Source organism: Rhamphochromis sp. 'chilingali' (genome assembly GCF_963969265.1).
Source record: "Rhamphochromis sp. 'chilingali' genome assembly, chromosome: 3".
NCBI classification, from domain to species: Eukaryota; Metazoa; Chordata; class Actinopteri; order Cichliformes; family Cichlidae; genus Rhamphochromis; species Rhamphochromis sp. 'chilingali'.
In genome coordinates, this window is record NC_137931.1 from 46,202,137 (window position 1) to 46,229,403 (window position 27,267).

Genomic DNA, 27,267 nt, shown 5'->3' on the forward strand with positions numbered 1-27,267 from the left:
AATTGGTTTTATCCTCAGAAAACAGCTGAAATAAGGTGTGTCGTGTGAAACATGTTTGGCAAACGACTTCTTTTGGTCTTATTATTCAATTATTTTGAAATTTGGTTGAAAAACGAGCCCTCGTGCTGTTTTGTTGATTTCATTATTTATATTGCCATTTGTTTGTTTGACTCGTGCAGAGTGAAGGAGTAAGAGTTTAGTGTTTGCAAAGCTTGTAAAAAACAAAAGGACAATTGTGGCGTGTACGTCACAGATTCGCAGGAAACCCGTGTTTAGTGAAATCTCCCGCACAATCTGACCAGATCCTGTGGGAGCGTTTTATTGAACAAGCGGCCACAATGAGAGCTTTCATTGTTAGAGGAGTCGTGTTTTGGAGCGGTTGAGATGTCGTGGGTGTCTGATCACACAGTACCTGAACCCACCGGGACACCTGTTGTTTTCTGAGCTCGGTCTGCTTAACAGCCTCTGCTTTTTACCCTCCTTACCCTGTTTCTGCCTCGCCTTTCATTTTTCTTCCATAAATACAGTGGAAAGGCTTTGGCTCAAAACCAGCTGTTAGTGCTGAACAAAGAAACACTTAACAGCATCTGGGAGACCTAATCACTGCACACAGACCTCACTGTTGCCCTCAGATTCACATGCATTTACTCCGGTTTTCACATATAAAAGTCGCAATTAGATTAAAAAATGAATATTGCACTCTAGCTTATCTACATGTATGTGGGAGTTTTTCCCGTGTACACACAGTCGTGCACACGCAGCAGACTCGATGGCTGTTCGCAGACATTTATTCAGGTGACACACGTTTCCTTTCACACACACAGGCAGTCCCTCAAGCGCTGGAGTAACGTCTGGCTTGCTGTTGCTGACGTAAGGTTTATTTGCCTGGGCTTTTACAGCCTCACCTCGGCCTTCAGCAGGGGGAGGACAGCCTGTAGCTGCACACTGAGATGCAGGCACATAGAGACAAAGGACGCGTGGATTTAAGTTACACACTCTTCACTCCTGCAAAGACAAACACTTACACCACGCTTTTCACTTTTCTAGCTGATCGCATTCAGCACACTCGCTTGTGTGTTACTGCACGAGCTGCACCGATGCTGTAATTATACAGTAATTACATATATGGATAAATAAGCGTAACACACCATAAAACTTTGGGTTCCCTCATCATGGAGCAACAAGGACCTCTCTCACAGGATAATACAACTTGAGCTCGACGCTGTCGTACCTCGATGCTCTCAGACCAGCATAAGTCTGAGTCCCGCCGTGCTGCGTTTGGCTTTTATCCTGTTCTGAATTTAGCCTCAAGTCGAGTCGTAATTTCTAGACTGAAAGCAACTGTGGTTACTACATTTATCCCGTACTGTTTATTTCTTTTTTTCATTGCACAACAGGACTCATTTTAACGGAAACATTAACTGTGCATGAATTTATTCTCTTTGCTTATTTCATACACTTACTGGCAGCCACGCTGGAGGCTCGGCTGGCAGTGCAGGCTGTCCACCAACAGGGCTTCATTTTCAGCTTTTTCTGCTTAACCACGGCCAAGACACCAAATGTAAGAGCGAGGGAGACGTGCATGAAAAGGTTCTGTGTTAGTCTGCACATGTCCCATTCCCAGCCTGTGATTGTTGTTCTTAGTTTCTTCTGTTTGTTTGATATTTTGTAATCTGATTGGTTGTTTTGATGTTACCTTGATGCATTGGTCAGCCGGATGTGCTTTCCTTCTCCGAGCCGTGTGGTTTACTGCGTGATTGTTCCTGCTATTTACACGTTTGGCTGATGAGCTCGAGTTTTAGCCAGAACAGAACAAACCAGAAGTGAAGTAATTCCACTTTGTCAGGCTGCAGATCTATTTGGTTTCCCCCGAGGGAGAAACTCTTGCTCCAGTGTAATAAACTTTTACTGCAGCGTGCTACTGCATCCTAACAAAGAACTGAACATTTGAACATCAGCAGATGTGCTCCACGATCAGATGAACGGAGGTATTTATGATGTAACGGCCTCTTTCAGACATCGACGAATGCAGCACCGTTCCCGGTGTGTGCGACGGAGGAGAATGCACCAACACCGCCGGTAGCTACGTCTGCACCTGCCCACGAGGCTACATCTCCAGCACAGATGGCTCCAGATGTGTGGGTGAGTCACACATAAACAGTTTCGACGTTTCTTTCTCTTACAGTTGTGCACTTCCTCGCCCCCTGGCTCGCTAAGAGCTCCACATCTGGCTGGTAACCTCCCTCCCTCCCTCCTTCGCCGCTTCCTGTGAGTGGAGTTCTGGTGAATCGAGCGGCAGACCTGTGGTCGCCATGTGCGGGAAAACAAACTTACACACATTATTTGTCCTTGACAGCATTAATCTGCTCTAATGTTAGAGCAGATTAATGCTCTAACATTGTGACTCATTCACACACAGTGACTCACACACAGTCCGTAACAAACTGACATGTCGAGTCAGACTCTGGAGTATTAACGGAGACCGTATGGACGAGGATTAGCAAACATGCAAAGGGACAGTTGATATTTTATTCTTATAAGACTTATGAGCCTCGTAATATGATTTACTTGTGAAAGTGGCCTCTGTATGCAACGTCATTTTAGGAATCAGTGTGTGATGATGTGACAAAACTGCAAACAGGGGCACTTTCATGATTAAATAAAAAGTATGAGCGAGTACAAAGTTAATATATACACGTTTTCTGCTGCGTTCCCATATGGACTCCCCTACAATCCTCCCCCCATATGGAGCTTCAGCATTAATATGTCATTTTGCTCCAAAACGGACGACATCAGAGGGAAAAGCAGCCTCTTTGCTTCCATCGTGCTTTCTTAAACTTAACATTCCTATATTTAAGTTATTTCCTAGTTTCACATATGTCATCCATCATCCGTGGAAGGTATTTGGCTCGCTGACTTTGTTTTGGAAAAAGTGGAGCTTTGTGTGAAAATGGCAAGAAGAGCCTCGCGCAGATGTGCAGATGTGTGCATCCGTACGGCGCGTACACAGAGCGCGGGAGATGTCACAGGTAGAGAGCTCGCAGTCATGTAGGGGATTGTTGAGCATCGAGCACGCGGTGAAAGAAACAAAGAGCGAAGAGATTCAGACAAAAGCTGTGACCTCTAAAGTCAGGCCTGAGAAGTGAAATGTACGTCCCTGCACGACTTCAAACCTTGCTAATCGATACGTGTGCTGACGACCTCCATCTCTCAAAGAGAAATGTGGTTTCTTTAGATCGATTGGTCAGCGTCGTACATGAAAAAGGGGTCGTGCACGTGTCTGTGGTATGTTTGTATTACACTGACTCAGTGCTCCGGTCACCGAATTCAGTCCTTCTCCATCTGTTTGTCTTTACACGAGGCCATTTTTCTCCCTTTATCACTTTCAGCCCCGTTATTCTCCTTTCCCCTAAAGACCTTATTCTCTCACTTTATTCCCGTCTCTCTCACACCGTCCTTCTTCTGCCTGAAGCATGGCTCGCACCACAGCTCGTTCCCCCAGCTAGCAGCTCAGTGATTTACTCTGGAGCTCATTTTATCTGTAAGTGGAACAGTTCTCTTATTCTGTCTCCTTTTTAAAAAAAACCCAAACTGGAGTACTCTCACACTCCCATCCTCCTCCATTTTCCCCATTACATCCCTCTGACATCCACATCCTGAGCCTTACTTCTGTGGTTGCGGTTTGATGTTGGTCTTGCTCCTGTACATCCTTGGAAAGGCTCGATTGAGAGGAAACCAAGAGGAGATCAGTAAACTTATCCCAACCAATCAAAAAGCCCACAAAACTGGGCTTAAAAACAAAACACAATCTGAGCTTGTTTCCTCAACATGTGACTGCTGGGCTCTCAGCTCCATACATGATCTCTTTGGTTTTTGTGGTTAGAGTAAATTCACAGGAGTGAATCATTTTTACAGAGCATACTGTTTGTTTGCTCTCGTGTTTTAGAAGCAGCATGTTTGTTCTCGTCTCTGTTGGATGCGCTGTGCTGTGATGAAGTGGACCGCTGGGACCTGTTGGGGCCGCTGACAGTAATCAGAGCCTAATGCTCCGTCACACAGTGAAAGTTTGGAAGAGAAAAAGAAAAGAAGACCTGTCCAGTCAGTCAGTCTGTAAAAACACCTCACCAAATGAAAGCATATGCTCGTGCACTGGAGCAACACTAGTGAGCAAACCAACATCTGGATCCAATCGAAGTCATCACCATCCTCATCAGCACCTCCCTCCCCGCTCCCTTTCTCCTCCACCGTGCCTAAAGCTGCGTCGTACCGTCTGGATCTTATAGTTTGTGGAGTTGGTTGCGTGCACTGTGTACTTGCATGTGTGGAAGGTATACCTCAGTGCTGCCTGCAAACATGAGCCTGCGTGCTGCACTGTATATGTGTCTCGCAGCACAGCACCGCATGTTCTTTCTAATTGGCAAGAACTGCGCCACATGGAACTGATTAATTCCAGACTGCTGGCTCATTAGTGAGTTAATCGACTTGCACTCCTCCCTCAGCCCCTGACCCCCACCCTGCTCCCTAGTTTTTCCTTTTCTTAAACATCTCCTTCACGTTTGTCTTGCAGTTTATAAAAAGATAAAAATGCCACTTTGCCTTGATTTTTTCTGTCTTTTGGTTTTTGCTTCCCCCTCAGTCACCTCCTTACATACGCTCATTGAAGCCCCGCCCCACATCCTGCCCCATTGACCCCGACCTGGCCGACTGTAACAAATAAGACCTCTCTTTTGGAGGCCCTTCAGATGCCTGCTGTTAGTTGAAAGCCCAGGCAACCTTTCCCACTGCTAACCTATAAAGAAACTTCCTCCCAGGCACCACACAGAGGGCAGCACAGCCTTCTGACCTAAACTTGTGTTGATTTGAATGTTTTAAATCGTAACTCAGCGGCCTGCGACAAAGCTTTGTTTTGCTGTCCTGTTTGCATGAAGTCTTTAAGTTGTTGCTGTATTTTCAGCAACCTGATATTCTTCTCTTTCTTCAGATCAGCGTGCGGGAACCTGTTTCTCTGCTCTGGCAAACGGTCGCTGTGCTGCAGATCTGACTGGTCAGTACACCAAGATGCAGTGCTGCTGTGAGACGGGACGATGCTGGGCTTTAGGGCAGATCCCTGAGATGTGCCCCGTCAGAGGCTCTGGTGAGTATATGTTTAGCTCATTTGTATTCATATAGCACCGACACAACAAGGTCACCTCGAGGTGCTTCGTGTTGTGAGGAAAAGGTTTTACAATAATGGAGCGAAAACTCCACAATCAAATGACCCGCTACAAACAAGCACTTGTCAAGGGTGGGAAGGAAAACCTCCCTTTAAACAGGAAGAGACCCTGGCCCAGGGAGGTCTTCCTTCTCTCAGATGGCCCCGCCCCTTCCTGAGCCTGGTCCTGCCAGAGGTTTCTTCCTCCCCACTGTCGCCAAAGCGCTTGCTCATATGATTGTTGGGTTTTTCTCTGTATGTATTATTGTAGGCTCTACTTTACAATAGAAAGTGCCTTGAGGCGACTGTTGATGTGATTTGGTGCTGTGTAAATAAAGTTGAATTGAAACAGAATCGCTGTGACTGGTTGGGTGTGAGGGGACAGGACAACAGACACGCTGTGGAAGCGATCCAGACAATAATAATAACTACTGATTAAATGCAGAGAGCTGCGTAAACACAAAGGTGACTGATAAAGAAACACCCAGTGCATCATGGGAATCCCCCAGCAGCTGCCTGTTGCAGCATGACTGCTCCAGCTCTGACTGTAAGCTTTAAAAAAGCCTCATCATAAAGGTAGAGAGGGCGTCCTTCTCCCAAACCCAAACTGGGAGCTGTGGTCTGGAAGCTGGAGGCTCTGCCTCCCGTCTGTACTTCAGCTACACCATGTTGGCAACGCTTCTTAGAGAGTTTTTAGGAGAAGCTGATAATAAAAAATACATGTTGGCTCATTCTGTGAGATACATATGAGATTAAAATAAGGAAAAACCCTCCAGCACCTTCAGCACAGTCAAACTAAACGACGCTGTAAGCGTGAGGCTGAGTTTGTGTTGCAGCTCTGACATAAAGGTAAGGGCATCATCCACTGATGAGCATGATGTCATGAACAAAGAGCAAACAAAGAAGCATGGAAAGGACTTATGTGGACATAATTACCCATCATCCCCCTGCTCAAGCTGCGTGAGACCATGTGACCCAGACTCTGTTGCAGAGTGCTCGCTCTCTTCCCCCGTTAAACTTCGGCTCGTGTGCTTTGATTTATCGGGACTTCCCAAACTAAGAGGTTAACATTCGTCCATGTTACCTGCTAAAAAGCACGTGTGCATACATAGCTGCATGTCTATTATGTGCATGTCGTTTTCATCATATTACTCAGTCAGGTTCTACTCGATGGCCTCACTGCAGCTGAAGGAAGCGGATATTTCAGGTGGATCCACGCTGCAGCTTTAAGCGGTCGAGGCCTCTCAGTCCACATCGCTGTAATAATCCACGTAAATGGTTTTTCTTGGCTCTCTGAATCAAACAGTTGTTGGGATCTTCTGATCTGTGCTCTGCTTTCTCTGGCAGATGAGTTCAGGCGTCTGTGTATTGTGGGCGTTCCTCAAGTACACGGTTTCTCTCAACACCACAATGGACACTACCCCTATGGATTCAAGTTCCCCAATGGCAACGGTAACGGAGGGATCGGCAACGGAGGAGGAACGTTTGGGAACAATGGAGGAGGAACGTTTGGGAACAACGGGGGAACCGTCCAGCACATAAGTCTGTCCCTCTGTGCATCTGAATGATTCTTTTAAAGGAGATTTAGATGACAGACTTTGTGTCTGTGCTGTCTGCTTCACGGGCCCGTTTTGTCTCCTCAGGCACCGTTACTGTGAATGAAACAGTGGACGTGTGCAAACACTTTACCAACCTGTGTCTGAACGGACGGTGCATCCCAACGCCGACAAGCTACCGCTGCGAGTGCAACATGGGCTACAAACAGGATGTTCGTGGGGAGTGCATTGGTAAGAAACACGCTGCATGTTGTGGAGGGTACATGCAGCGCCGCAGTTAACTGCATGCACTGCACTGCCATCTTCTGCCAGTCTAAGGAACTTGATTCAAACGTGGGTCTGAAATGTGAAGCGTGGTGTTCGTGTTTATTCTGACCTTTTATGTGCTCTTATTTTCCCGCTCCAGACGTGGATGAATGTGTGAGTAATCCATGTGTCAATGGAGACTGTGTCAACACAGATGGATCATACCACTGCAAGTGCCACGAGGGGTATCAGGGAACCCCCACAAAACAGGCCTGCATTGGTATGTCTGTGAAAACAAAGTCACATCATAAAATCTGTGTTTTCCTTTCAAGTTTTTTACTTTCAGAGAGCATTTAAGGAGCCGTCTTTCTTCTTTTTAAGATATCGATGAGTGTATTGTGAATGGAGTGATGTGTCGCAATGGCCGCTGCGTCAACACTGAAGGAAGCTTTCAGTGCATCTGTAATGCTGGCTTTGAGCTCACCCCTGATGGAAAGAACTGCATTGGTAAGGAGCAAATCCAGAGACGGCTGAAGCTCACATAAGCCGGCAGCTCTATGAACGTTTCCTCTCGGTCCGCTCTAGATCACGACGAATGTGCCACCACCAACATGTGTCTGAACGGCATGTGCATCAACGAGGACGGCAGCTTTAAGTGCATCTGCAAGCCTGGCTTTGCACTTGCACCCAGCGGGCGCTACTGCACCGGTATGTCGATTTATTAAGTACAAACGCAGACTAACAGTCAGCCGAAGACGTTCTGCTTCAAAACGGCGATGACAGATTTGGTGTTGTTTGAAATTCTGCAGATTCTCCGTTGACCTTTTGAAGTTTTGCTTCAGTAGTCAGAGTATTTGAGGCTTCCCCCAAAATGCTTTTATGCAGAGCCCAGAAAAAGAAAGATTGATGAATTTCCGAATCTCTGTCGAGAGATTTTGCCTTCAACATTCAAGAGGAGCCGCCATTCCCATGACGATCGTACCATAGTACAGAGCGCTCGCACGGCCAAAACACACACGGCTAAACCAGATCATCTAAACTCTGAGTGACCTTGTTCTGTCTTCATGTACCTGCAGACTCTGCAAACATCAAACTAAACCAACACTATTCTTTTTTCATCGCTGCATACAGCAGGCTACTTTGAATAAAACGAAATAGAACAAAATAACTCTGCATGCACGAAAAGAACATTTGAAGCAGCTGTGAGAGAGTAATGCAAACAATAAATCATTCTGGAGGAAACCGGTTGTAATTCTGGTTGTTATAGTCTTGTATGACAAACCGAGCGTGACCCGATGTGATGCATTGGCACCGTCTCTCTGTCAGATATCGATGAGTGTCAGACACCTGGCATTTGCATGAACGGCCGCTGCATCAACTCCGAGGGCTCCTTCCGCTGCGAGTGCCCACCGGGCCTGGCTGTCGATGTGGATGGTCGAGTGTGTGTGGACACACACATGCGGACCACCTGCTACGGCGCTATCAAGATGGGCACGTGCTCGCGCCCGTTCCCAGGTGCAGTGACCAAGTCGGAGTGCTGCTGTGCCAATCCGGAACATGGCTTTGGGGAGCCTTGCCAACCTTGCCCTGCCAGAAACTCAGGTACCCTCTTTGGTTCATCTTACACTTGATTAGCAGTTATGGTCTGAAAATGATAACGAAGCCGAACATTCAGCTCGCACAAATCTAATTTTCATCACATCCTTTCTGCCCAGCTGAGTTCCAGGCCGTGTGCAGCAGTGGCATTGGCATCACAGCTGATGGCAGGGGTGAGCAGGAAGTTTGAAAGTAACCACAGTGTCGTTAAAAAATCTTCAGCATCATCTGAATAAAATATGATGTTTCCCAGATATCAACGAGTGCGCCTTGGACCCGGACATCTGCCAGAACGGCATTTGCGAGAACCTCAGGGGAAGCTACCGTTGCATCTGCAACGCTGGCTACGAGTCTGACACCAGTGGCAAGAACTGTGTCGGTGAGTCGGTCTGAAGTGGTTCGTAACTGTGCTTTTCAAAGTTAGCTGTGCTTTCGGTGCGAGCCACGTGGAGTAGCAGCGTATAGAAACTCATTTTTGACCACAACGTTTCTACTTTTGCAGTTTCAGCTGTTAGATACATGAAAATGTCAAAAAAGAAATAAGTGAACAGCTTAAATCACTGCACAAACATGAATGTGTTGGACTCATATAAGCTGTTGTTCAGTTCTGTACGATACTGACAGGCCTACAGAGCTAGAGCAGCTAACGTTAGCTCAGCTGGTACATGTCAGAGGGTAAACATTACAGGTTCTGATGGTTTGCATGTTTGTTTCTTTGCATTACTCCTGTTTGGACGCAGTGACCAAACAGCACTCTGTTTCCTCTTTCTGGCAGACATCAACGAGTGTCTGGTGAACCGTCTGCTCTGTGACAACGGCCAGTGCAGAAACACTCCTGGCTCCTACACATGCTTCTGTCCTAAAGGGTTTGTTTTCAAGCCGGAGTCAGAGACCTGTGAAGGTGAGCGCACACACACACACACGATAACAATGTGTGTGTGTCAAACAATGATGATGAACCAGCTCTGACCTCAGCTGTGTGCTCGCCTGTGTTCCAGACATCAATGAGTGTGAGTCCAGCCCGTGCATCAATGGCGCATGTCGTAACGTGGCTGGGTCTTTCCACTGCGAGTGCACCCACGGCAGCAAGCTGGACTCCACCAACACCATCTGCGTGGGTAAGATCCTGCTCCTCCTCAATGGTCAGTGCAAATTAAGGAAGCGCTGCGGGGTCCAAGACACAGCTTGTGTGAGACAATTACACCAATAATTTCTTTTCCTTCGAGTGATTTTAGTCCACGTCTGCTCTCCACTTTTGTAAACAAACGCTGAGGTTTTCAGGAGCGACCCAGGAGGATTATCATCCTCAGATGGTCTCACAGACACAGCAACACACAAAAAGACTTTTCAGATAAACACTTGCATGCCTGGCCTTGATTCTTTACCTCAGAGAAATCTGCCACAGATTTAAAACGACGATTTTTAAGAGGTTTTATTTTGGAAATCTCTCTGAAGAAGCTACATGCCATCACTACAGCTGGAAGGGTGAATGAGTCATTGAATGAATGCTCATGCACAGCACATGAGCCGGTTGTGCTCGTCTCTGGTTCCTCTGGCTGAGTCCAACTGGCTATGCTGAGAGCCCGTCCTGTGGAGGATGGAGGAGGAAAAGGTTTTATTATTCAGCTGTGAGGCAGGAAGGAAAAGGCCCAAACGGCTCGACAGACTCAGAGTAAAACTCCGAGCAGCTTTGCTGCAGACGCCTCACAACAAAACAACACAACACATGAACGTAACTGGAAATCCAAACGAAAGAACTTTAGAGGCAAACACGACGACAGACTCACAGAGAGGGAGACGCAGACATGAACACACGGAGGAAAATGAGGGAACGCAGCTGTGACCTGTTCCCTCATTTTGAGACAAGGAAAGCGAAACAAAACATAAAGCACACGAAGCAGGAGACTATCAAAATAAAACAGGAAACAACCGAGACACGAGCAGACTTTTTTCATACGGGGCCAATAAAAATACTGGGACACAAAAGCAGAGAGTGCAGGGAGGGGAGGGCGTGGTGACACACAAAGTGATACAGGAATAAAGAACAAGTTCATCTTTCAACTCATCGTAGGGCGTCTCCCACTCATGGTGCTCACATTATTAAAACTATTACCAACATGGGACAGTCAGGACACGACAGACTGGGAGCAGGCTGGACACCAAAGGGAACAGGAACTGGGAGTAACCAAGTCAGATGTGCTACAAAATACTAAAAGCCCAACTGAAACTAGAATATGAATCTGTCTCCTAAATCTCAAAGACCGCGACTCCGTGTGCTTTTAGAGCAAAGCTGTCACTGCGACAGCGATACTTTCCTCACGCTGTTGTTCTTTGGCTCTACAGATAGCATGAAGAGTACCTGCTGGCTTACGATTCAGGACAACCGCTGTGAAGTCAACATCAACGGAGCCACGCTAAAGTCTGAGTGCTGCTCCACGCTGGGAGCTGCGTGGGGCAGCCCGTGTGAACCCTGCGAGATCGGTCCGTAGACTCGTAGATGTGTTAATTACAGCTACATACGTGTGGCAGTTTATTAAATCAAATATAAACCAAACTATTGCTTCATAGAAATACTTTACATCACATCTTGATTTCTCGTGGTTCTCAGACACCGCTTGTTCCCGGGGATTTGCTCGCATGAAGGGCCTCGTCTGTGAAGGTGAGAACATCTGATGTCTAACTGAGAACTGACCTGGAATCATTACTTCCTGTAACGTGTGCCTGAGGATTGCTTCAAAATATTGTTTTGATTCTCCAAATGCAGACATTAACGAGTGCGAGGTGTTCCCCGGAGTATGCAAAAATGGCCGCTGTGTGAACACCCAGGGCTCGTTCCGCTGCGAGTGCGCCGAAGGTCTCACCTTGGACAGCTCTGGGCGCACCTGCGTGGGTAAGAGGACTGCCGTGAAATCAGACACCATCCTTTCTTCCAGAGTTCTGGGACAGATGACTTTCATTTTCAATTTTTCTAGACATGCGCAGTGAGCAGTGCTACCTGAAGTGGCACGAGGATGAGTGTGGCGAGCCGGTGCCTGGGAGATACCGTCTGGACATGTGCTGCTGCTCAGTGGGTGCTGCCTGGGGTGTCGACTGTGAGGAGTGTCCCACACAGGGCTCACCTGAGTACAGAGCCATCTGTCCCCGAGGACATGGCTTTGCCAACAGAGGAGACATCCTGACGGGCAGACCCTTCTACAAAGGTCACTCTCCGCTTCCTGAATATGCACAGCTTCCATACGTTCTTTTGCTTCACGTTCTCTGTGTTTGTTTTCAGATGTGAACGAGTGTAAGGTTTTCCGTGGTCTGTGCACCTACGGCACCTGCAGAAATACCATCGGCAGCTTCCGGTGTCGGTGCAACAACGGATTCGCTCTCACCTCCGACGAGAGGAACTGCACAGGTGTGAACGACGGGCGCAGGCCGCAGCTAAGCGCAACGTCACCGTCTCCTGTAACGAGCACGCAGCGAGCACTCGTTCTGTGTTTGTGTTTCAGATATCGACGAGTGCCGAATCTCTCCCGACCTGTGCGGTCACGGTACATGCGTCAACACGCCCGGCAGCTTTGAGTGCGAATGCTTTGAGGGCTATGAGAGTGGCTTCATGATGATGAAGAACTGCATGGGTACGGATGAACCACGCTCAGAGAGTTTTGAGACGCTACACTGAAAGTGACGTCAGTCCAGCCGATATTTAGCTTTTCCCTTTGACTTCCTCTGTGTCCTGCTGTCTTTTGCCTCACAGACGTCGATGAGTGTGAGAGAAACCCACTGCTTTGTCAAGGAGGAACCTGCCTGAACACAGAAGGGAGCTACGAGTGTGAATGTCCCCCTGGACACGCACTCAGCACAGATGGATCGGCCTGCGAAGGTGCGGCATGCGTCACGCTGCCAGTGCATTCATTCATCCTCCTAAGACGTCTTTAATAATTAACCAAAAACAGTTTCGTATCATTTTAAAGTCTCTGCACCTTGTTGTTGGTTCAGATGTGAATGAGTGCCAGCTGAGCGACAACTTGTGCAAGAATGGCCAGTGCGTCAACATGATGGGAACTTACCAGTGCTCCTGTGACACCGGTTACCAGGCCACACCGGACCGACAGGGCTGCGTCGGTGAGTAGAGCTAAAGTCATACTAGAGGGCGTGTGAAAGCGAGGCAGCAGCAACAGCAAAGATGATGGGAGCTCAGAAGGCGGAGCAGGTCATCTACTGATCAGGAGGTTGGAGGTCGTTCCCCGGCTGATCCTCCAGTCTGTACACCAGAGAAGAAGAAGTTGTATGAAGTGCTGCGAGTCTTCAGCTAGAGTAGAAAAGTTCACAAAAGAACCAGACTGTTTAAGGCTGTGCAGCCATTTGGGTCCAGTCATCTGCGGCGCGGATGCAGCAGAGAAATAACCGAGACAAGCTTTAATGATTATCACGCAGGACAGAAACATGAGTGGGGGCGCAAAGGGAGACTGACACCGTTTATACAAAGAGTAACGAGGCAACAGGTGGGAACACAGCTGCAGACAACAAACCAAACAAGACAGGAAGCGACACTCAGCTCACGACACACTTACCAAAATAAAACAGGAAGAGAGACACGACTGAACAGGAGGACTTCCACAAAGATGAGACTGCAGGAAGAGAATGGGAATGCTAAAGGGAACGAAGAGAACTAGAACTGGAGGAACCAAAGCCCCACATCAGAAGATAACAGAACTGAAAACATAAAATAAAACTATGACAGAACATGAACTTTAATCACTTAGAAACCCAAACGCCCGAATAACACAGACGATGCGTGTTTTCATTCATAGCTGCGACCTCTCATTGCAGATATCGATGAGTGCACCATCATGAACGGAGGCTGCGAGACCCACTGCACCAACTCAGAGGGCAGCTACGAGTGCAGCTGCAGCGAGGGATATGCACTTATGCCTGACCTCAGGACCTGTGCAGGTAAAGAGACAGCATGAAGGAGAAATGTTACTGCGTCGCTGCGTGTGGAGACTGAACGGTCTGCCTGTGCTGTCAGATATCGATGAGTGTGAGGAGACTCCAGACATCTGCGACGGAGGCCAGTGCAGCAACATCCCTGGAGACTATCGCTGCTTGTGTTTCGATGGGTTCATGGCCTCCATGGATATGAGGACCTGTATCGGTAGGCCTATAATTTGAGTGTGAAGCCAACGCTGGCGTCTTGATCTGTAAATCCGTTTCCCTCTTTTGTGATTTTGTGTCTTTTTCGTCTGCCGCCTTCATTTATTCATTCAGTCTCTGACGTGTTTATAAATATAGATGAGCTTTCTGTGGCTGCCCAGCATCTGTGGGACTTCCACTGTCACTCTCATTTTGTGTCACTCTAATCTCCACGGTGAGAACATTCATGTATAATCTTCATCTCTCCATCTCAGATGTGAACGAGTGCGATCTGAACCCAAACATCTGTCTCCATGGTGACTGTGAGAACACCAAAGGCTCCTTCATCTGCCACTGTCAGATGGGATACTTTGTCAAAAAGGGATCGACGGGCTGCACAGGTACATCAGAGGCCGAGCTGAGCGGCCTGAGCTTCTGTCGGGACTCTCTGAGTCAGCTCGTTCATGCATACAAGAGTTCCCGATCCAGAGTTCAGAAATTATTCATTCAAAGTGAAGACCTGGTCAGAGTTGTCCTTTCCTTAAATAAAGGAGAATTTCACCCGAGTAAACCAACATTATTAGTGCTGCCTGCTTCTTCTTCGTACCGGGCTAGAAAACAAACTGCCTGTTCTTTGCTTAACTGAACTCTGAATATTTCCAGATGTTGACGAGTGTGAAATCGGATCCCATAACTGTGACATGCACGCCGCCTGCGTCAACCTTCCCGGAAGCTTCAAATGCCGCTGCCGAGACGGCTGGGTGGGAGATGGCATCAAATGCGTGGGTGAGTGGGTATTACTGTGTAGTTTATGTGGAGGCATCAGGTTCGAAAGAGCATAGAAGGAATTAGAGGTGGGAATCACCAAACATCCCACGATACGATATTATCACAATACTTAACGCACGATACGATATTATTGCAATTTTTTAAAATATTTTGCGGTATTCAGATTCTGTCCATAAAGGTAAACTTTATCAATATTCATTTTATCTAATATCAAAGTCTCACACTCAGTCTTTCTCTCATCTCAGTTTTATTGTTGACAAACTGAACGGTTTGTATTACAGTCTAGTCCAACTTAACTGAAACCATCTGGTACAATTACAGCTATTCTGAACTATGCAATATGAAAACTATGCAGCCCCTTCAGCAACTGAAGAATTTGAAAGTAAATTAAAACAAAATATAATTTTACATTAAATAAAAAAGTTTTAAACGTAATTAAAATAAAACATGTCTTAAATTAAAATAAGTAAACTGTCGTGTTTATTGCTGCCAAAAAACAGTTAAACACATTTGGACAGTGTCAGGATTGTTGCTCAGAAAAAGGATCAACATGCTCTGAAGTCAGAGCACAAAAACTTTTTTGTAACAAAATATCGATTTCTGCCGTCCCTGCATCGATACATTATTAGCAAACAAAATATCACGATGCTACACAGTATCGATTTTTTCCCCACCCCTAGAAGGAATACAATTACCTCGTTAAATCCAGAATATGCTGACGTGAAGCTTTCCACTTCTGTCTCCTGCAGATGAAGACGAATGTGCTGCAGAGGACCACAACTGCAATCCCAACGCAGACTGCGTCAACACGCCGGGATCCTACAGGTGCACCTGCAAAGAGGGCTTCAACGGAGATGGCTTTTCATGCTCCGGTAAGACTGTTGGAGCTGTCCCGATTAAAGCCAGCGACTGCGTGTCCAGCGCACAGTAAGTTTTTAACATATCTCTCGCAGACATGGACGAGTGTGCAGACAATGTGAACCTGTGTGAGAACGGCCAGTGTCTGAACGCCCCGGGAGGCTATCGCTGCGAGTGTGAGATGGGCTTCACTCCTACAGAAGATAGCAAGGCCTGCCAAGGTGCTGCTCACTTTACTCGTTTTCCTTCCAAACAGGTGGTGTCCAAAAGACAAAAACCCAAACTTGTGTCCTCCCCACAGACATCGATGAGTGTAACTTCCAGAACATCTGCGTGTTTGGAACGTGCCAGAACCTTCCAGGGATGTTCCGCTGCGTGTGTGACGATGGCTACGAACTGGACCGCAGTGGAGGAAACTGCACTGGTTTGTGCTTCTGTCTCAGCTCATTAATGGTTTCTTTCATCTGCTTTTTCCATTTATATGAACAAGTTTTCTGATTGCATGTCAACGCAGACATCAACGAGTGTGCGGACCCTGTTAACTGCATCAATGGACTCTGCGTGAACACACCAGGAAGCTACCTGTGCAACTGTCCACCTGACTTTGAGCTAAACCCCACAGGAGTGGGCTGCGTGGGTGAGTCACACTGAGAAATGCAGTTTGTTCTGTGCCAGGATGGGTCACACAGCATAATGAAGTTTAATGTGTTTAACATATCTGTGCGCCGCCCAAAATGTTGCTCGTTTCATTCTTGGACTCGCTGCCGTTCGGTGTCTTTTTCAGACACCCGTGTTGGGAACTGCTTCCTGGATGTCCTCGCCCGCGGCGATGGAGGAATCTCCTGCAGCGCAGAGATCGGAGTGGGTGTGACCCGAGCTTCCTGCTGTTGCTCTGAGGGGGTCGCCTGGGGAAACCCCTGTGAACTGTGCCCCCTGCTCAACTCCAGTATGCACAGACCCACTCGCTTCATTTATTTACAGTGTTTATTTCCAAATGCAAACCTGCATGTGTGTCTCTGTCTCGTCTGCAGCCGACTATAAGACTCTGTGTCCGGGAGGAGAAGGGTTCAGACCCAACCCCATCACGGTCATCCTGGAGGGTAAAACGTTGTTTTCTGTCCTGTGTTTAAAGACAACACGTTGGTGTCACTGATGGATGTAACAAAGCGAATTCTTTTCCAGATATTGACGAGTGCCAGGAGCTTCCAGGCCTCTGCCAGGGTGGAAACTGTGTCAACACATTTGGCAGTTTCCAGTGTGAGTGTCCACCAGGGTACTACCTCAATGAAGAGACTCGCATCTGTGAAGGTGAGAGCTGAAATCACAGTTACACTGAAAATCCTGCCCCTCGTTATAGACACTTCCTGTCAGAGCTACACCAGGGTGTACGTCTGCTGTAACCAAGGAAACATGCACAGATAAACTCAGCTACTCTGAAAACAAACCAATGAGAAACTGCAGTTGAAGAATTGAAATAAGTGAACAGGTGTGAGGAGAAACCTTAGCAGTTATTTTTAAATATTAGTATTAATCACACTTGATATAAACATATGAGGTAAACATGCAGTCGTCCCCTGAGCCCGGGTCATGTGATGATGGAGCGTGTCCCGTCCCTCCTGTCCTTCTTCTTCGTCGCCTGCTGAGGATGTCTGACAACCGTCCTCCTCTTATTAGAGTTCTTTCAGTTGTACGACTGCATCGTTTTTATTTATTGAGTCACTTCCTTTCTTGTTCATCAGATAAACAGTAAAGTCAAGATGTTTTTAATGTGTTTATTTTGTATTCATTTGCTGCCTAAATGCACGCACACACACACACACACACACACACACACACACACACACACACACACACACACACACACACACACGTGAACATTCAAGCACAAACACTTACAGTAAGTTGAGTTACACAGTAATTACTCAGTAATCCTGTACACAGCCACTCGTCAGTGTTGTTTCTGTTTCTTTTCACGTCCTTAAAATGAGTCTCACCACTGTGCCTGTACAATATATGTTAATTACAGAGGCCGGTAGTAACTAATTACATTTACTCAGTTACATTTACTGAGTAACTTTTAGGAAAAATTACTTTAGGAGTAGTTTTACTACATTACACTTTTTAATTTTACTCGAGTAATATTATGATGAAGTATCGCGACTCTTACTCGAGTGAATAATAAACACGTTTGAACCAAAAATGCAGGAAACACAAACCTGCAGTTTGTTAGTGTTACTCCGTCTGCTCCGCCTGTTGGAGATGAAGTTACACCATCACTCTGTTCGAACATGTATTTATATAATTACATCTATATTACCTTCTCTAAATATTAGTTTAATAATGATTTGGAAACGTCTTTCTGCTGCTTAGATTTATTCTTTTCAGTCTTTAAAATACCAACATTTGCACTAAACATTAAATCAGATGATCAGTTACTCAGTACTCAAGTAGCCTTTTTTACTAAATACTTTTTTACTCTTACTAGAGTAATGTCTTGGAGGCTACTTTGTACTTTTACTTGAGTAAAACTATGTTGAGGTAGTGCTGCTGTCACTGTTTGGCTACTCTGCCCACCTCTGGTTACATTGTTTTCACTTTTACCCCCATTACATGAAATATGTAATTAATACATAATTTGTTATTAATGTTACAAGTAGTGGTGAGAAAATCAGACACATTTTGTAGATAAGTCCATGAAATAGAACATTTTATTAGCTAATGCTGTTGCCAGTAGCTGATATTAATTGTGGATTAAATTATGGAGAAAAAGTAACAAAGTAAAATTGTAACGATAATCAAATGTCACATCCAGTCTGAAGTAAGCGTGACTCAGATGTCCAGAGCTGATAACGATCGCCCAGCAGCAGGTCTTTGACACGCTGCTCATGCTTTATTTGCAGATATCGATGAGTGCACGACTCACACTGGGATCTGCGGGCCCGGCACCTGCTACAACACTCTGGGCAACTACACTTGTGTGTGTCCGCCTGAGTACATGCAGGTCAATGGAGGAAACAACTGCATGGGTGGGTGGAGCAGATTCGTCCTCGCTGTTGCTTATTTAATGACATGTCCAACAGTGTCAAACCTTTCCTGATGACTACTTTCCTTCTCGTATGGCAGACATGAGAAAGAGCGTGTGCTACCGCAACTTCAACGACACGTGTGAGAACGAGCTGTCCTTCAACATGACCAAGAAGATGTGCTGCTGTGCCTACAACGTGGGGAAAGCTTGGAACAAGCCGTGTGAAGCCTGTCCAACTCCTGCCACCAGTGAGTTCCAACAAAGTCCTCGAAACACGAGCTACAGCCTGTTTCCCATCGCTGATTCTCACTGGATTTCTTTTTCTCCAGCTGAATACCAGCTGCTGTGTGGTAACCAGGCTCCTGGCTTCATTATTGACATCCATACTGGCAAACCAATTGGTAAGTATTACGACATCAAGAGCCCCACCTGCTATCGTGCATGTTCACTGCTGTGCCTCGTAAATAGACCACGGTGGTGATTTTCTGCAGATATTGACGAGTGCAGGGAGATTCCTGGCATCTGCGCCCATGGAGTGTGCATCAACCAGATTGGGAGCTTCCGATGTGAATGTCCGATGGGCTTCAGCTACAACAACATACTACTGATCTGTGAAGGTAGCACTCAGGCTTTCAGTGACATTTGGTCTGAAATGTCCTCACACCATCCTCAGTGCGACAGGGGAAGACTCTGTGCACACTCGAATTAATACTCTGATAGTTGCTTTTACAGTCACTTCTACCAATATAGTCATTGCTGCCTTTACCAACAAGAGGTGTCTCCTTGTAAAAAAGCACAGTGGCTCTAAGCGGAAGTACCTGCCAGAGCCATCAGTCAGCCAGTCAGCAGCTGTCTGTACTGTATCAGAGCCAAAATGGCGCTGTTGTGTTTCCTGCTGTCCGCGAGCTGACGCCGTGCTCTGACCAGACAGTTACAGAGCCTGTGATTGATGCCCACTGTTTCTCTCCTCCTTCCTCTGGCGTAGATATCGATGAGTGTAACAGCGGGGACAACCTGTGCCAGCGCAACGCCAACTGCATCAACATTCCCGGCAGCTACCGCTGCGAGTGCTCGCAAGGCTTCAAGCTGTCTCCCAGCGGGGCCTGTTTGGGTGAGTCCACACTGTGTGACAGGCTCACAGAGCCACCGTGTAAGGAGTCCAGGGAGACACGAAATGGGTTTAGGTTCATTCAGCTTCTCTATATGTAAAGAAATGTATTTAACCTCCTAGGACCTGCGTCCACATATGTGGACATCACATTTTGGGTTATTTAGACCAAAATACTCAATTTTGCTCTACAACGGCCTGAAATCCACTTACGAGGACATTATGCTGCTACTGTTCTATCAAAATTGTAAATGAATATCCTCATGTGTGGCTCAGATTTTTCTTAAAAACAAAAATAAGGTAAAAAAAAAAAATCTGGTAATTCTTTGTTTTTACATTCATCGGGCGCCAATCGGCCCAAATATCAAAGAGACATTTAAAATGCTGCTGTGGAAGAGTTCGGGTCTTAGGAGGTTAAAGATGTCAGTTTAGACTTTGGGAATCTGTCCATGATGATCATAACTAAGCTTTTTATCGGTGTGCTACGTTTAGCTGATTTTCTGTTGTCCCGTCTCCACAGACCGTAACGAGTGCCAGGAGATCCCCAACGTGTGCAGCCACGGCGAGTGTATCGACACGCAGGGCAGTTACCGCTGCATCTGCCACAACGGCTTTAAGGCCACTGCTGACCAAACCATGTGCATGGGTGAGCAAACCACAGAGCGCACACTTTATCTGCTCCAACCACACAGAGTGTGGAAATAGAGAAGAACTAAAGAGGAGGAAACAACAACTATTGTGCAAAAACATTTCATTTAGACTTTCAGTTGCTACTTTTAGTGTTTTTCATCAGTGTTGTACAGAGGCCCAGTGTCAGAGGGAAGATTAAATCAGGACAGGAGTTACAATAAACATACAATTGTGTACATTTGGGCTTAACGTGCAGCGTCAACAAGCTACTGGGTCTAAGTTCATCAACAGAGTGGTTCACCGTAATATAAATGCACTTTACGTTGATGTTGTTCTGTCTGTTTCAGACATCGACGAGTGTGAACGGCAGCCGTGCGGTAACGGTACCTGTAAAAACACCGTGGGATCCTACAACTGTCTCTGCTTCCCCGGCTTTGAGCTCACTCACAACAACGACTGCATGGGTACGAATCACTGCTGTTCTCCTCCACAAAGGTCAACGGCAGTTTGGGCTTTGTGTGAAAGGTCAACGGCTTCTTGACAAAGCTGTAGTTGTCATATTATTAAAAGCTGCGCCCTGACAATTCAATAAAAACAAGCTGCCCTTTGCTGCGCCGTGACATTTGGACTGACGTGAAGTAAGATTTAGATGTTCGCCCTGTGTTCTTACTGTTCTTTGGTTTCATGGGGAAATTTGTCAAACTGTATTAAACATCTTTGAACTTTTTCCTGAAGGCAGCTTTGTCACAGAGTCTGCATGTTAGGAGGAGAAAATAGGTTTATTCTTTCCAAAATCGGAAGAAATTCAGACGAATCCTAATCTTTGCACCGTTTACCTCACAGATATAGACGAGTGCAGCGCTCTCCAGGGCCAAGTGTGCAGGAATGGACAGTGCATCAACGGACTGGGCTCCTTCCAGTGTCTGTGCCACGAAGGTTATGAGAACACGCCTGATGGGAAGAACTGTGTTGGTGAGTCATCGGCCAAATCCTCAAGAGTAGGAAACCAGGTCGAGGTACGATCAGGACAAAAGTGCCGAGCTGTCACTGGAGAAAGCATCATGCTGTAAGAAATCAGTTTAGACTTGTTGATGCTCACAAAGCAGGATCTAAAAAGTTCTCACAGGGTTTCCAAGTGTCAAGAAAAGTATCGTCAAGACATCCAAAGAGAGTCAGAACGAGGCTGGAAGATAAGGAAGCAAAAGATTTTAAAGACTCTGGAAAGGAAACTAGTGAGAGACGTGTCTAAAGACCCCACAGCAACTACGAGACAATAACTACCACCAAGAAAAGTCGACTTTGCTGAAGCGACACGATGGGCTGAAGTGTGCTGAGGACAACCTGAGGAAAGATTAGGTCCTTTGGTCCGTTGAGACAAACGTTCCTCAACCACAGAGACGATGTTTGAGTTGGGATGGGAGTGCTGTGCTGCAGGGAAGCCTCAGTGGTCAGGTTTTGTCTTACAACCAGACGAGGGTCCAAAGCATCCTGGTGAAGAACTACTTCCAGATGACCAAAGTGAAGAATAACGAGTGGTCTGAACAAAGGTGTGACGTAACTGAAAGTCTGTGGGATGAACTGAAGACCAAGGTCCACGTCTGAGGACCATCAAATGAGGAAGAGCCCGAGAGATTCTCCGAAGAAGAGCGGGCTCTGATCGCTCAGGAGACGAGTGAGCTGTTATCCAGCTAAAAGGCCTGTTAGCATCAGGCTAATCATTTTGACTCTGGTCATTGTTGTAAAATAACATCTGAAATACTAATACTGCTACTGTATGTTTGGAAAAGCTGTGGTGAAAGTCCCTGGCAGCGTGTTTGACACACACCTGTGTCCGGTTTTCACAGATATCAATGAGTGTGTGAGTCTGCCTGGCACCTGCTCTCCGGGAACCTGTCAGAACCTGGACGGATCCTTCAGATGCATCTGTCCTCCTGGCTACGAGGTGCAAAATGACCAGTGCATAGGTAAGACACGCAAAGAGTGCGCGTAAACATCAGGGAGTCAAAGACAGTCAGGCCGTCTGCTCATGCACACGCTCTTTTATGCTCACCTCCAAGATATCGATGAGTGTGTGGATCTCAGCCTCTGCCAGTTCGGGACCTGCACCAACACCCCGGGCAGCTTCCAGTGCTCGTGCCAGCCGGGCTTCGTGCTCTCTGACAACAAACGACGCTGCTACGGTGAGAGAAGCTGTCGAGTACAGTCGAGGCACGTTGATAAACTTGGAGGAGATCTTTGAAAACAAAGCTGACTCTTTATTTCTGCTTTGCCAGATACCAGAGAGAGCTTCTGTTTCACCAAATTCGAGGCAGGCAAGTGCTCGGTCCCCAAAGCCTTCAACACCACCAAGGCCAAGTGCTGTTGCAGCAAGATGCCCGGAGAGGGCTGGGGACTGCCCTGCGAGCTGTGCCCACGAGAAACCGACGGTTTGTGCAACAGAGTCATTATTAAGCTGCTCGAACACACGCAGTAGCATGCTTCAAATATTAAAACCGTCTTTTATGATGTGTCTCCAGCTGCCTTTAACACTCTGTGTCCCTACGGCCACGGAGCCCTGCCTGGACTGGGCGACGCTCGCGAAGGTGAGCGCTGCAACACCGAGCGAAGCGCTTTCATTTGAAGAAGAGTGGCGAGAGGCTTCGATGGGTTAACGCTCTGTCCTTCTCTGTAGATTTGAACGAGTGTCTGGATAACCCGGGCATCTGCCAGAACGGCATCTGCATCAACACAGACGGCTCTTTCCGCTGCGAATGCCCCTTTGGATACAACCTGGATTACACTGGCGTTAACTGCATCGGTGAGACGTGCAGAGTTTGCATTTATTTCACATTAATTCACAAAATCAACGCCGTGTCCGGGTCGTTTTCCGGCCTTGATTTATTCTGGGGTTTAACCTGCTAATGAATGCTTTGAAAATCCACGGTGCAGCATCAATTTTTGCTCAGTTTGAATTCATCTGTCTGCTCTCTGGCCTCTGCAGACACCGACGAGTGCTCGATAGGAAACCCCTGTGGAAATGGAACCTGCACCAATGTGGTGGGAGGATTCGAGTGTTCGTGCGAGGAGGGCTTTGAACCAGGACCCATGATGACCTGTGAAGGTCAGTCATTCAGCAGCACGAGTCAAACTGACTCATCAGAGGACAGTTAATAAAATAACGGCTCCAACCAACTCTCTCCTTCACTGCAGACATCAACGAGTGCTCCCAGAACCCCCTGCTCTGCGCCTTCCGCTGCGTGAACACGTTTGGCTCCTACGAGTGCATGTGTCCCGCTGGCTACGTGCTGCGAGACGACCAGCGCATGTGCAGAGGTGAGCCCGCCACCGCAGATTCCTTATTAAAAGTGCTGCTTTTACTTTGCAGACAGCTCACCTTCCTGCGTCTCCGTGTTCATGTGTGACGAACACAATCGTGTTTCGTGTGTTTTCTAAACAGTGTAACAGGTTTTTTAGTGCTTCAGCTTTAACCTTGGATGACCCCTCTCTCATTCCTCTGAGCAGACCAGGACGAGTGCTCGGAGGGACTGGACGACTGTGACTCCAAAGGCATGACCTGCAAGAACCTCATCGGCACCTTCATGTGCATCTGCCCGCCTGGCATGCAGCGCCGACCGGACGGAGAGGGATGTATGGGTGAGTGACAGTGACCAACACGGGGGGAGATGGAGTTCTCGCACATGCAGCATTGTGCTCTTCACTCGTCTCTGTACCCCTGCAGACCTGAACGAGTGCCGCACCAAGCCCGGCATCTGCAAGAACGGCCGCTGTGTCAACATAGTGGGAAGCTACCGCTGCGAGTGCAACGACGGCTTTGAGCCGAGCTCCACTGGGACCGAGTGTATCGGTGAGACCGCTGCAGCATAAGAGCCCGCTGAGCACGCAGCGCTGGGGTGAACGGTAACTAAAGTGCTGCTTCTTTCCCTGCAGACAACAGAAAGGGCTTCTGTTTCACAGAGGTGCTGCAGACCATGTGCCAGCAGTCATCAACCAACAGGAACAGCGTGACCAAGTCTGAGTGCTGCTGCAACGCAGGTCGGGGCTGGGGGTCGCAGTGCGAGCTTTGCCCGCTGCCTGGCACCATACAGTACAAGAAGATGTGCCCACTCGGTCCTGGCTACACCACTGATGGCAGAGGTGAGACGCTCAGTGATGAGAAAAGATTTTACTTCTGTTTTTCTGCTTTTAATAATATTTATTTATTATTATCTACAATTCTAACCTGTAAGACTGGAAGAATTAATGTTGGGACACAAAGCGCGCTGACACAGCAGAGCACGAGGCTGATGTTGTGTTTCTCGGCGTGGCTGTCCGTCTTCTGTAACCGCTCATCTCTTCCAGACATCAACGAGTGCCAGGTGATGCCGGATCTGTGCCGTAACGGTCAGTGCATCAACACCATCGGATCCTTCCGCTGTCACTGCAACGTGGGATACAAAGCCGACTTCACAGCAACCTCCTGCGTCGGTACGTCTGCGCTCTGCTTTCCCTGAACATGATAAAGAATGTCTGTGTTCTCACTGTGGTCTTACTTTGTCAGATATGGACGAGTGCGCCCTGTCCCCGAAGCCCTGCAACTTCCTGTGTAAGAACACAGAAGGCAGCTACCTGTGCTCCTGCCCCAGAGGATACAGCCTGCAGCCTGATGGGAAGACCTGCAAAGGTACCCACTGCATCTCTCTGTAGCTGTGTCCGAATCACAAGCTGTTTCTGTTGGTCCTGTTTGTAGCTGCTGTCGTCGCTAAGTTCTGTTTATTGAACTAAAGTCGAAGGTTAGAATTCAACGTAACAAACATATTATAAGTATTAGTTTCATGGCTTTGAGGCGTCTGTACCCCCCTGGTGAGCAATGACAGCACTGCATCATTTACAATAAACACAGATGATTATATGATTACATTTTAATCTGGTTTAGCACAGTTGTAATGTTTCACTGGGCCTCCAAATGTTTCCTGCTTTCAAACAAACAGATTCTTAAACTATGGAAAAAGCTTTTCCAACCACTGTGATTTTTTCCTCTCTGAAGATCTGGACGAGTGCGCGACCAAGCAGCACAACTGCCAGTTCCTCTGTGTTAACACCGTTGGGGGCTTCACCTGTAAGTGCCCCGCTGGCTTCTCTCAGCACCAGACTGCCTGCATTGGTGAGTGCAAAAGAAAAAGGAAACCAGATCAACCTGAAACCGGTTAAATATGAGACACGCGTGTTTTTACACTTCACGGGTGCAGAAACACTTTTTCAATGTTTCCAGACAACAACGAGTGCACCGCTCAGAGCAGCGTGTGTGGTTCCCGGGCCTCGTGTATCAACACGCCTGGTAGCTTCAACTGTGAATGCTCCAAAGGGTTCTCCTTGGACACGACGGGCTTTGAGTGTGAAGGTAAGGTGTCCTTTACAGCCAGAGATCAACGAGTGTTTCTGCCGAGATGATCAGGCTGCAGCGGGATCCAGAATTGTTCTTGCACTGATTCGTGTCACTAAGTGAGAAGTTTTCATGTTTTTCAGATGTGGATGAATGTAGCAGCAACCACCGCTGTCAGCACGGCTGCCAGAACATGCTGGGAGGCTACCGCTGTGGCTGTCCTCAGGGCTACGTCCAGCACTACCAGTGGAACCAGTGTGTGGGTGAGTAGCCTGACCCAGAGTCTGTCAGCGTCTTGTTAGGGGCAGTAAGCAGAGACCAGATAGAGGAGCTAGTGATTTTAGTTTTTAATGAAACTATAGATTCATATTTATAATAATAAGACAAGCTGGAGCAAAAAATGATTTAGATAATACAGAAATATCCGGATGTTTGAGAGCTCTGTGTGCTTTGAAGTATCTTTATTTATTTTGTAATAAGCGCTGTCATAATCAAAATATTCAATTCAGCTTTATTTATACAGCGCCAAATCACAACAGTCGCCTCAAGGTGCTTCATACTGTAAGGTCGACCCTACAATAACACAGACACCCCAACAATCACATGACCCCCTTTGAACCAGCACTTTGGCGACAGCGGGAAGGAAAAACTCCCTTTTAACAGGAAGAAACCTCCGACTGAACCGGGCTCAGGGAGGGGCGGGGCCATCTGACACTGTACCTGCATCATTATTCAAAAATGTCTTCCAGTCTATTGGCCCATGTGTGCTCACTTTAATCAACTCTTCACTGGCGTCCAGTATAGTTCCGGTTTACTTTAAAAGCGCTGCTATTCTCCCACGTTTAAAACAACCTCAGCTTGACCCCTGTGTTTGGAGCAGCTACAGACCTATCTCTAAGTTACCGTTAATCGCTAAGCTTCTAGAAAAGGTTGTGGCTCAGCAGCTTATGGCAGCTCCTGATAAACACGGCATTTACGATAAGTTTCAGTCCGGTTTTCGTCGGTTTCACTCGACGGAGACAGCTCTTCTTAGGGTCTCAAGTGATATCTTGATGGATAATGATGCAGGAAAATGCTCTGTTCTACTCATGTTGGACCTCACATCAGCTTCCGACACAGCTGACCATCACGTCCTCATTGAAAGGCTGAAATATTGTGTTGGTGTATCTGGAACTGCATTAGAGTGGTTCTCTGATCTCCATCACCGAGCCTTTTCTGTGGCGGTCTCCGATTTTAGGTCATCCTCTACCTCCCTTACCTATGGTGTCCCTCAAGGGTCAGTTTTGGGGCCTTTATTGTTTTTAATATATCTTCTCCCCCTCCAGCATATAATGGGCTCTTTTGAGGACATTTCTTATCACCGTTATGTTGATGACATTCAGTTGTACGTTTCTTTTATGCCCGAGGATTTATCTAAGCTTCAGCATCTGAATGATTGCTTAGATTTGATCAAACGTTGGAAACGCTGCAAATTTCCTCCAACTCAACGAGGGGAAAACCGAAGTCCTCGTATGCGCCCCTGATAGGTTTCTATCGCAGATAGTGAAAGCCCTCGGTCCTCTCTCACTCTGTGTTAAATCCTCTATCAGGAATCTGACTCGAGTCTCACATTGGATGGGCATGTGAAATCTCTGGTTCGGTCTTGTTTTTATCATTTAAGAAATGCGGCTAAGCTGAGCCTGATGTTATCTCGCTCTGAACTGGAGATTGCTATACGTGCATTTATTTCGTCACGCTTGGATTATTGTAACTCGCTGTTTATGCGTCTAAGCAAAGGTTCTCTGGATC

The 27,267-nt window shown here is 47.1% G+C and overlaps 1 protein-coding gene across 3 annotated transcripts in view; it reads left to right on the top strand.

Annotated features, from left to right (window-relative positions):
- fbn2b (fibrillin 2b) overlaps positions 1-27,267 on the top strand; it is a 64,318-nt gene that overhangs the window by 32,871 nt on the left and 4,180 nt on the right. For all 3 annotated transcript variants that reach the window (XM_080876788.1, XM_080876789.1, XM_080876790.1), the window contains exons 9-62: positions 2,017-2,142; positions 4,982-5,134; positions 6,539-6,733; positions 6,835-6,978; positions 7,154-7,273; positions 7,375-7,500; positions 7,579-7,701; positions 8,320-8,595; positions 8,709-8,762; positions 8,843-8,968; positions 9,365-9,490; positions 9,588-9,707; positions 10,933-11,070; positions 11,198-11,248; positions 11,354-11,479; positions 11,562-11,789; positions 11,864-11,989; positions 12,084-12,212; positions 12,332-12,457; positions 12,574-12,699; positions 13,408-13,530; positions 13,607-13,732; positions 13,986-14,111; positions 14,374-14,496; positions 15,249-15,371; positions 15,453-15,578; positions 15,659-15,781; positions 15,872-15,994; positions 16,142-16,303; positions 16,389-16,457; positions 16,540-16,665; positions 18,258-18,383; positions 18,481-18,630; positions 18,712-18,783; positions 18,874-18,999; positions 19,368-19,493; positions 20,011-20,136; positions 20,468-20,584; positions 20,964-21,092; positions 21,965-22,084; positions 22,178-22,300; positions 22,394-22,546; positions 22,637-22,702; positions 22,792-22,917; positions 23,101-23,220; positions 23,310-23,432; positions 23,622-23,753; positions 23,839-23,964; positions 24,048-24,254; positions 24,459-24,584; positions 24,658-24,780; positions 25,144-25,260; positions 25,369-25,497; positions 25,623-25,742. In XM_080876788.1, coding sequence (XP_080732914.1) covers positions 2,017-2,142; positions 4,982-5,134; positions 6,539-6,733; positions 6,835-6,978; positions 7,154-7,273; positions 7,375-7,500; positions 7,579-7,701; positions 8,320-8,595; positions 8,709-8,762; positions 8,843-8,968; positions 9,365-9,490; positions 9,588-9,707; positions 10,933-11,070; positions 11,198-11,248; positions 11,354-11,479; positions 11,562-11,789; positions 11,864-11,989; positions 12,084-12,212; positions 12,332-12,457; positions 12,574-12,699; positions 13,408-13,530; positions 13,607-13,732; positions 13,986-14,111; positions 14,374-14,496; positions 15,249-15,371; positions 15,453-15,578; positions 15,659-15,781; positions 15,872-15,994; positions 16,142-16,303; positions 16,389-16,457; positions 16,540-16,665; positions 18,258-18,383; positions 18,481-18,630; positions 18,712-18,783; positions 18,874-18,999; positions 19,368-19,493; positions 20,011-20,136; positions 20,468-20,584; positions 20,964-21,092; positions 21,965-22,084; positions 22,178-22,300; positions 22,394-22,546; positions 22,637-22,702; positions 22,792-22,917; positions 23,101-23,220; positions 23,310-23,432; positions 23,622-23,753; positions 23,839-23,964; positions 24,048-24,254; positions 24,459-24,584; positions 24,658-24,780; positions 25,144-25,260; positions 25,369-25,497; positions 25,623-25,742 — 6,972 coding nt within the window. The remainder of the gene's footprint in view (positions 1-2,016; positions 2,143-4,981; positions 5,135-6,538; positions 6,734-6,834; positions 6,979-7,153; positions 7,274-7,374; positions 7,501-7,578; positions 7,702-8,319; positions 8,596-8,708; positions 8,763-8,842; positions 8,969-9,364; positions 9,491-9,587; positions 9,708-10,932; positions 11,071-11,197; positions 11,249-11,353; positions 11,480-11,561; positions 11,790-11,863; positions 11,990-12,083; positions 12,213-12,331; positions 12,458-12,573; positions 12,700-13,407; positions 13,531-13,606; positions 13,733-13,985; positions 14,112-14,373; positions 14,497-15,248; positions 15,372-15,452; positions 15,579-15,658; positions 15,782-15,871; positions 15,995-16,141; positions 16,304-16,388; positions 16,458-16,539; positions 16,666-18,257; positions 18,384-18,480; positions 18,631-18,711; positions 18,784-18,873; positions 19,000-19,367; positions 19,494-20,010; positions 20,137-20,467; positions 20,585-20,963; positions 21,093-21,964; positions 22,085-22,177; positions 22,301-22,393; positions 22,547-22,636; positions 22,703-22,791; positions 22,918-23,100; positions 23,221-23,309; positions 23,433-23,621; positions 23,754-23,838; positions 23,965-24,047; positions 24,255-24,458; positions 24,585-24,657; positions 24,781-25,143; positions 25,261-25,368; positions 25,498-25,622; positions 25,743-27,267) is intronic.